Source organism: Populus euphratica, unplaced genomic scaffold, assembly GCF_000495115.2.
Source record: "Populus euphratica unplaced genomic scaffold, PopEup_1.0 scaffold545.1, whole genome shotgun sequence".
NCBI lineage: Eukaryota > Viridiplantae > Streptophyta > Magnoliopsida > Malpighiales > Salicaceae > Populus > Populus euphratica.
Genome location: NW_011500419.1, coordinates 15,980 through 26,631, shown reverse-complemented (window position 1 = coordinate 26,631; position 10,652 = coordinate 15,980). Strand labels below are relative to the sequence as shown.

Genomic DNA, 10,652 nt, shown 5'->3' with positions numbered 1-10,652 from the left:
AATTACATTGTTTTAGATATTTTTTCTCCATTTATCATGGTATTTTGTTTTATATTTTGTACTTTTGTTATAGTTTTCATTTTGTTTATTATCTAATTAAACTAAAACCAACTTATTATGTTTAGCTAGGGCTATAACTCGAGTAATTTGTTTCTCTTATTTATTTAAAACGCACTTACGGTGCTTAGACATTATTTTTTGTACAAGAAAAAATATAGCGTTGTAGTAGAATACATACCTATATTTAATGCAGTCTATAGTGATAAATGATAGGATCTGCATTTTAACAAAATGTTTCCTACTAGTTTATGTTATGCAAGAAGTTTTTCAAAAGTATTTTTTTAATTTAAAATCTATTAAAATAATATTTTCTAGATTTTTATTTTATTTTTTATATTAGTACATCAAAATCATAGAAAAACATCTAAAAAACAATTAATATTTTTTTAAATGAAAAACAATTTAAAAAATACTTTAAAAAACATATATTATAAGAGACGGCAACTTCTTCTTTTTTTCCCAAGCATAAAGGAAAAATAGTTTAGTTAAAATGTATTTGTTTTTGTACTTAAAAAATACTTTTTAATTTTATTTTTTATTTTAAATTAATTTTTATAATTTTAAATTATTTTAATGTGCTAATAAATAAAATATTTTTTAAAAATAAAAAATATATTATTATAATATATTTTTAATAAAAAATATTTTAAAAAATAACTGCTATTACAATTTTAAACACTATCATAACTAAAAGATTTATGATTTTGACATTAAAACCCATATTTAATTGTGTTTTAAATTTTAATTTAAAAAAATACAAAATAAACTTTTTATTTATAGAAACATATGTTTCATTTATTTTACATATAGAAATACATCTTATAATAAGTTTAATTAAATATATAATTTTTGAAAATATAATTAAAAATATTTTTAAAAAACCTGTTTTTTTCACCGCAAAGATTTTCTACAATGTCAATCACACGAAATAACTTTGCATACAAAAAGAATTTCAAAAAGTAAAAGGAAAATAGAAAATCATGCAATCGAATCACACAATTGAGAGTTATTTATAGCTTGTTTATTTTTGTATTCTAGAAATATCTTTAAAAGAGATTAATTAATTTTTATTTTTTATTTAAAATTACTTTTTTAAATATACTTCATTGATAATGTAAAAAAAAAACACAAATGAAAGATAAAGCATTCAGTAATTTATTTTTGGTAAGAGTGCTATCTGAGGAAGTCAGGTCATTGCTTATTACAGACAGCACATCCATGTGCAACACGCTTCTCGATGCCATTTATCAGTAAGTGGTATCTAAGCAAGAAGAAGAAGAAGTGATTTTCCTCAAGTTGACATCTTTACAATCAAAGCCACATCCACAAGCCGGGCATTCATCAAAATTTCTCACAGGAAAATCAGCAGAAGCAATCCCCACAGAAAATTCGAGCTCATCTACATCACGGATCACTTCAGCAATACTTAGCCACAAAATGAGCACCTTAACTTGGATCCCACTTAATTTTGAGAGCTTGTCTTTGGCTATGACGCCCTCAATCGCAGACTTGTACTTGAGCTCATATGAATCGATTTTGAAAGAGCAAGAGCTATTAAGATGGACTGTGAACTTACCTGTGGATTTGTCCACTTCGTAGCTCGTTACTCCTCTGGGAAGAAGGCCGATTGGAAAGTCGTGTTCTTGGAGAACTTCGTATACTGTCGGAGCGTCGTCTGCATTGACGACTGCAGAAGTTGAGAGGGCTAGAAAAAAGAAAGCTGCCCAAAGAACGGCCATTGAAGAGATGGATCTTGAATGGAAAGGCAAACCCAATGGAAATGGCCTTTAGCTCTTCAAAATGAGTCAAGGGGAAGAGAATACGAGCTTGCACTCGTGGCAATAAAACATGTTGGGGCGACGCCCGTGATCTACTTTTAAAGGCCGTCCTTGAACAAAGGAAGCGGTTTTTTTTTAAAAAAAAATGGTGATAATTGTTTTTAAAATATTTTTAATTAAAAATATATTAAAATAATCTTACAAAAATAAAAAATAAAAAAATATATTTTTTAATAAATTCCTATCTAAACTAAACTGCAATCCAAAATAGAGGCAAAGGATGGTGGATAGGTTTGCACAGAAAGAATCAATTTTGAGCTATGCATTTTAATGCAACCTTGCAAGTACTACGTGTTTGTTTCATGAACCAATAAAATATGCATTCAACAGAAAATGAAGGAGAAGAGTAGAAATCGCACAGAGTATTTTATGCTGGTTCCCCAAGAATTCATAGATATTCCAGTCCTCACAGATGGCCCTGGATTTTCACTACTTGATGGATTTGTGTGTTTGATGTTACAAATCTTTTGTTCTTGCAATCTTGCAAGTTCAACCTCTTCTATGATTGATTCTTCACTCAAATCTTTCTACTAAAAGCCATAGTTCTTTCATTCTTTCCTATGTTTTGTTCTTGTTCTAACAGTTTGTAGTTTCCACAGGCATGTGGTGTAGTTTTTCTCAATCTTGTTTTTCCTATGACTTGGGCTGTTAATAAATCTTCCTTGGCCTTTTGCATGAATTTTCCACTGAAGTTATGCAAGTCACGAACAAATCAGTTTTTATTAGTAATTATCTTATGGTTTGTAACAATCAAAATCACACGACTACAGACTGATGATGAGCTTTGCTTGGCATAAGTTTCGTGCTACGTATAGATGGACATGGTTTTTATGACAAGGCCAGTTTTCATGTGCATGGTGGGAAGTGTGATTATAATTATTTTTTAAATAGTTTTTTATATTAAAATATATATTAATAATATTTTTTTATTTTAAAAAAATTATTTTTGATATCACCATATTAAAATAATTTAAAAACACTAAAAATATATTAATTTAAAGTTAATAAAAAATAAAAAATTTAAATTTTTTAAAAAACACTTTTGAAATACAAAAACAAACAAGACCCTAGTTTTTTTATGTCTTAAAAAGATTAACATAGTAAGCACAAAGAGAAAGACTCAATTTATAAGGAAATGACCGGGCTGTAGGGGAAAAATAATCTTCTTATAGGTTTAATTGATATTATCAATTTTGTTCGGGGATAATAAAAAAAATTAAACCTTATTAGTTTTTTTATTGTGGAACAAGACTTAAAGTACTATAAATTGCTACAATATATATTTTTCCAGGTTTAATGGACTCATATGTTTTCTATGTATTTTGTCTTCCATGTTTGTAAGGAAAGGAATGAGTTTTGAAGGGAAAAATAGCATTTTCATGCTTCAATCAACATTATTAATTTATCTAAGGTAAATTGGCCTGATTAGTACTTAAAAGTGCATATGTAAATTGGCCTCTTTATATTTTTATTGAAAAGTTAAATTACCAATATACCTTTTTAAAAAAAATAATCTAGGGGCATTGAGTGTTCTTGGTTTTTAATTTTTTTAACAATGTAATTATTAAAATACCATTATAATTTTTTTTTCCTTTTACATGAGTCAAAGAGTGTTTTTGTCATTTTTCTTTAGCTTTTTTTTTTTTGTAATTTTCAATTAGAGTTATGGTAATGGAGTCTTTTGAAATATAAAATATATTTTAAAAAAATTGTTGGCGTAGCATCACACACACTAATAGATAGGAGGAGCGTGTGCCTTTGAGGTGGCGCGTATGGGCTCCTCCCGCTGTCTATGGTGATGGGGTTAACAAGTTGATATATATTGACCTGGATCTATTTTTTTTCTATTTTTTATGTTTTGTTTTTCAAGATTGGATTAAACTTTTAATTTGCTTTTGATAGAGTTACTCTAGTGCCACGACTAGGTGATACATTTTACATACTAACTTGGATAGATTTGGGTTTTTCTAACTTTTTTTATTTACTATTTTTTATTTATATTATTAAAATTATATGAGCTTATTAACTAGGGTCAAGTCAATGACCTAGGTCTCTATTTTCTTTTTCTTCGAGAATACTTGCACTACCTCGATTTCTCTTTTTTATTATGAAAAAGAAAAAAGAAATCGACCTAGAGCATAGCATAACATCAACCATCTACCTAGTTTGGACTTTTAGCCATGTAAGCTTCTTGTCACTCAATTGGCTGCCACACAAATTGTTTATTACACAATTGTTTGTCACTTAAACTTGCACCTTGCTAACACCATTTACTCTTTCTCTCATGCGTTTATCTACTTGCATCCTTTATTTTAGTATTTTTGATTGATAAGCCATTACTTCCATAAATCACGGTAATAACTCTCGGCATCTTGATTGTCATTTATGAACACCAAGCAACCTATCGTGCAAGTGTTTCCAATAATCAACAACATCCTTATCATGCAAGTGTTTCCAATAATCAACAACATCATCTTACTAAAGAAGACTTAGAGAAGTTCTTTGAGTGAAATCTAGCAAATTCTACAAGGGAGTTTTAACCTCAAACTTCTATATCATTGCTATGAGGGCTATGTCAGTCTTAAGTTCAAGGTTTTCAATGGCTAGTAAGGGGATGTCGAAGAGTATCTCATGAAATTTATGGTGAACTTGGGTAATTATTGGTTGGATGATGACCTAAAGTTGAAGGGATTTTCTAAGTTTTTGAATGAGAAAGCATACATCTAGTATGTGAATCCAACTCTTGGTTCTGAATAAACATAGACAAATATTATATGCAAGATGTTTATCGAGAAGTTTTTTTTTCCATCCATGAAAAAGTAACAGTACCTGACCTTGGGAGAGAGTGTCAAGCATACATCATATTGAATTGTTTCAAGGCTCTATTAGCAACATAACATCATCTACAAACCAAAGAATTTGCTATTGAAAACCCAAACTGCAGCCACCAAATAAAAATCAACAACCATTAGCCACATATATTGACATCCTTCACATCGTGTTGTTTTTTAATATTAGGATCAACCATCCTAATAGAAATAAAAAAAAGTTGTGGCAAAAGCGTATTCTGGTTTAATGGACTCGATTACATTCTCCATCGTGTGAGGATGCTAGATCATATTGGATTGGGACGTGCCTTTGGGAGAGTTAGAATTTAATTTGAAGGGCTTAGCTGTTGGGGATTCTGACCAATGATGTTTTGATAGTTATTCATTAGAGGCTAAGCACATTGACATAATATTTAACGTGGTTCGACAAACCGCTTACATCCATAAGAGAGTTCCTTATTATTAGACACAGATAGAGAAGAGGTTACAACATAAATATATGAAGAAGGAGAATCACATCCACTCTACTCAACTCTCATATATCTTTGCTGCACTTGCAGCTGTTACAATGGTAGCAAGGCTACTACCATTACCCTTCTCTCTTTTCTCTTACACACACTCATAACTCTTTCTCATTTTTTCTCTCAAATAATACTTCTATTTATAAGCAATAATGGCAGACAAGGGACCATAAATCATAGCACAAATAACGGATAAAAGCCATAAGACATGGCATAAATGGTGGCACTAATTAAGCTTCCACTAAGTGGAAGTGGGGTTTTGCCACAAAATGACAATTTTCTAACAATAACCCCCTTTGTCATTTGTGTGGGCAATTATCCTCTTCCTTCTTCAACACAAGTTTGCATTCTATAACTCTTCTAGGCTTACCATTATGAGAGTGTCTTCAACACAACATTCCTCTTTGAGCATATCAACCATGCTCAGTCTAAAATGATTTATCAAGCCTTACACCAAGGCTTACAACACCTCTTTAAACCAAAATTTCTCTTTCCAAGTGCGACAGTCATTATCTGAGTATTTCAATGTGATCATGAGCTTACCACTCTTTTAAGAATTTACTCATCCAGGAGTAGTGTTTTCCCTCTGTTCCACCCTAAAAAACCACGTCTTATTTCTCCATGAGTCTTTCGCTCTTAGTTGTAAGAGTCCAAATAGCTCTTCACCTTTAAACATGGGGGCAACCCTTTAAATGTTGATCCATATCTACCTTCATACTCTGAGTATTACAATGCCATTACCGAGCTCACCACCTTGACAAGAGTCAGCTTGTTTAACTTTTGTGTGCCTTCTACTTCTACATAGCAGTCCCGTCTTAATACTCCACAAGTCATCCACTTATTGTCCAAAATAAATGTCTTCTAACTCACTGATCTTTGGCATGGGGGCAATGAAAGTAAATTCTATATTTGTCTCTATACTCATCATAACCACTTCATTGGTTATACACATATTCGCTCATATCTAACCATTACATCGACTCTAGGGTTGTACTTAGGCTTATATTATGACCCTCACACCTTCTCTAAGGTGTTTTTGCTAGTTTTTATAGGGCGATTTGATCTTGGGCTCATATCATGGCCCCCACACCTTCTCTCTAAGGTGTCTTCGTCTTTCATAGATGGTCGCATCCTTCTTCAACTGATATACTTTAAAATGGCTTCAAAATTCTCTACCACCATGTAGATTTGGGAGAGATCACTGTGACTGATCACATAGAAAGAGAAAGTTGTTATACACTCCTCGTAATCCTCCATCTTGATATGTATGTTTAAAGCTTCTACACCTTTCTACATGATAGCTTCATCCACGCCAACTCTCTTTTGGTGTCTTCGTCTTTTATAGGCAGTCGTCTTTTATCGCAGGCGTTTGCACCCCCTCAATTAGGTGCCTCCATAACAGCTTTATTTCCATCCTTGTATGCATTGTAAAGGTCTTCGCTTATTGCCTTTCATTAAGAGCATAAAAGACTTCCTATTGTACATCTTTCATACAGTCTCTGCTCTGAGCTTCATCTAGGAACTCCTTTTCTCCTTATATTTGTTGTCTCATTACAATACCTTGTTAGATCCTACAAGTACTCTTGCATAATCTCCGTGTACTCTCGTGCAATTTATGTTCTCCAGATTTTTTTTTATTCTTTGCTTTTATGTTTGACAACAGCTCTTTTTATTCTTTGCTTTTATGTTTGACAGCAGCTTATCCTATCACAACACCTATCCAAGTCAAAATAGGGTGCAAATCTTTATCCCCTTACTGTATTTCTCTTTTATTATCAAGGTCTTCATCAATTCTCCCTTCAAGAAATTATAGTTACCGAATCTAATTTCTTTAGAGAAATCACTACTCCATCAAATTCTTAAACATATGAAACCCAACTGTTCCTATGTGCTGTCATCCTGGTAGTCTTTAATAGTTTCATTACAAACTATTACATATACAAAAATAGTACCGTATGGATAATCCTTCAACTAAGTAAATTCCCATAAAAGATTGGAGGGGTCACATTAGTCTCGCTTAAAACTCAATCTCTTAAATAGAACTTCTTAGGCCATATCTATATAACATACTATCTTTTCGTATATACAATCATTTGCTAACCTCAATCTCCTAAATAGAAATTCTTAGGCCATATCTATATAACATACTGTCTTTTCGTATATACAATCATTTGCTAACTTTGTTGTGGTTTTTCTTTATCGGTGATCTGAAATATCTTGGTTTTATACCTGATTTCTCAATATCTAGCGAGACTACTGGTGTTTAGACTCGTCAAGATTGGTCTTCATCAATTTCCACTCTCCACCTTAAATCATCCACATGATCAGGTGTCCTAATTTTTCCTTCCCTTAAAGCAACTAAAAAAATCTCCTCACTTAGTAGTTCAACATATGTCATTGGGCAAACATATGCGATTTCTTCTTCTTCATCTCCATCGACCATTATGATGACTTTTAGATACCTTCTAATCAGGCAATCTCTCCTAATAATTCACCACCACCATTTTCAGTCTAAATCTCAACGATCGGACCATATCATTACATCTGGAACGATTAAATTAGCTGGAAACAAGTCTGAAATTGCTCAAATTGCATTTCAGACGGCTAAGATTTGATCAAAATAATTATGGCTTGATGAGCAGTCCAGATTCAATCTCAGATCTGGTTGCATGTAGAATCCGCTACACTGGATCCTAACCCTTGACTCGCGATTCGGCTCCAACTAGGCTCGACTTAACTCAGCTTGGCTCCACTCGGCTCGACTCAACTCAGTTAGGCTCGTTACTGATGACATGTCAGATGGGTCCCTCTATACTAACGTGTTAGCTGACTAGACACTGACTTGACATGCCAACTATGCATGCTACCATTATGATTACATCATGCTTACATCATCCATATCCGGGTCAGTCACGTGGGTTGGGTCAACCCATCCAGGAAAAAAAGAAGCGTGGCGTCGTGTGGGGTATGTCTACGCGCGTGTGCAGTCTCTTCGCTGGTGAGTATAGACGCGTGCGGCCATGTCCCATGTTAGAATTTTTCACTGTTTTCACCAATATGCTTGTTTATTCCTCCTCTACACAATGGTATGGTCAAAACATAATTTTGACAACTTTTATTTTTTAGAAAAAATCAAACACTACTTTAAACCAAATGCTCTGATACTAATTGTTAAGGATTCTGACTGGTTATGTTCTGATAGTTGCCCATCAGAGGCTAACAACACTGACACAATATTTAGTGTGGTTCAACAAATCACCTACATCTACGGGAGAGTTTCATATTATTAGAGATAAATCAACAAATCACCTACATCTATGGGAGAGTTTCATATTATTAGAGATAAATAAAAAAAAGGTTACAATATAAATATATGGAGGAGAAGGATCACATCCACTCTACTCAACTTCCATCTCTTTTTCCTGCATTTACAGCTGCTGTCATTGCCCTTCTCTCTTTATCTCTTCTCTCTTACACACACTCACCATTATCTCTCATTTTTACTCTCAAATAATGCCTCTATTTATAGGTAATAATAGCAGACAAGAGGCCATAAATCATGACACTAATAATAGACAAAAGTTATGAGACATGACATAAATGGTGGCACTAATTAAGCTTCCACTAAGTGGAAGTGGGGTCCTGCCACAAAATGACAATTTCCCAACATTAGCTTCATTGGAATCCTATATAGTTTACTAGGTATCTTAATTTTAGTTTTTCTTTTATTTGTGAAACTAGATTTAATTAGAATTAGATTTTTTTTTTAAGTGGAGGTTGGCTGAACTCTTTAATTTATTTTTTAAATTAAATGAACTTGTATAAACTGTGACTTATAATTGAATCGATAATAGTTGATTTTTGTTGGTTACTTATTACCAAAGGAATTGAATTTGCGAATTCTAGTTATTGTGTTTTTTATACCAATAAGGGCTTTACCTGAGACCATACTGTAGTATTTTTAGGTAATATTTGATTCTTGTCTTGGAATTATAGAGATGAAGATAATAGGAATACAAGCATATTTAGTCATAGAGTAAGAGATATAAAAATAAATGTTTTTATAAGCATTTTAAAGTTAATTTATATATTTTTAAATCAGAATGTATAAATAGTATATGTTAAACATTATTTATTATATTTTATTTTTAAATTATCTTTGTAAAAAAATTTTAATATTAAAATTATTCAACTAAGGCATTTATGAATAAAGTGATTATTATCATATTCTTAAAACTTAACCTATGGTCAACCTAGGATAAGGCATGGATCATGGGCTAGTCAAAGTGATCTGGATCAAACCGAGTTATCCTGTATTTTTTTTAAAAATAATCAAAATGATTTTTTACCAAATTTTTCTAAAACATTCAATGGGTTTTTTACCCAAGTTACGATTAGTCTTACCCCAAGTTGACTCATGATCTCTTTAATTTAATTTTTAAATTAAATGAACTTGTATAAACTGTGACTTATAATTGAATCGATAATAGTTGATTTTTGTTGGTTACTTATTACCAAAGGAATTGAATTTGCGAATTCTAGTTATTGTGTTTTTTATACCAATAAGGGCTTTACCTGAGACCATACTGTAGTATTTTTAGGTAATATTTGATTCTTGTCTTGGAATTATAGAGATGAAGATAATAGGAATACAAGCATATTTAGTCATAGAGTAAGAGATATAAAAATAAATGTTTTTATAAGCATTTTAAAGTTAATTTATATATTTTTAAATCAGAATGTATAAATAGTATATGTTAAACATTATTTATTATATTTTATTTTTAAATTATCTTTGTAAAAACATTTTAATATTAAAATTATTCAACTAAGGCATTTATGAATAAAGTGATTATTATCGTATTCTTAAAACTTAACCTATGGGTCAACCTAGGATAAGGCATGGATCATGGGTTAGTCAAAGTGATCTGGATCAAACCGAGTTATCCTATATTTTTTAAAAAAATAATCAAAATGATTTTGTACCAAATTTTTTAAAAAAATTCAATGGGTTTTTTACCCAAGTTACAATTAGTCTTACCCCAAGTTGACTCATGATTTTTACCAAGTCAGGTCAAATTAGTAATTTCTCTATTTTCTTAAACCAAACTAATCTAGGTTGTGGGTTGGCTAAGTCCTGAGTCGACCCGTTAGGTTATACTATTATTAATTTAACACTCAATATACACTATTGTAAGAAGAAAAATATCTAATTATTTTTAAAATATATATGTTTGATAATAATACATATTAAAGATAAAATAAAAAATTTATATTTTATTTTTCTTATCCATCAGCAACCAAATATGATGTAGAGAGAGTTATTTTGTCTCATATACCACTACAAAATATAATTTTGACTTCATCTTCTATTTTATTTTATCTTTATTATTTTTGTTTTTTTT

At 31.3% G+C, this 10,652-nt stretch overlaps 1 protein-coding gene across 1 annotated transcript; it reads right to left on the bottom strand.

The window, feature by feature from the left end:
* Positions 1–1,192: 1,192 nt before the first annotated feature.
* LOC105114554 (uncharacterized protein At5g01610-like) lies at positions 1,193–1,943 on the bottom strand. Its single transcript, XM_011011131.1, has one exon. It carries the CDS (start codon positions 1,797–1,799, stop codon positions 1,308–1,310), a length of 492 nt encoding a protein of 163 aa, XP_011009433.1. The 5' UTR covers positions 1,800–1,943; the 3' UTR covers positions 1,193–1,307.
* Between the last annotated feature and the right edge of the window lie 8,709 nt (positions 1,944–10,652).

Excerpts from the sequence above, each read along its gene's own strand:
- LOC105114554 (XM_011011131.1), bottom strand. The coding sequence starts at position 1,799 with ATGGCCGTTCTTTGGGCAGCTTTCTTTTTTCTAGCCCTCTCAACTTCT.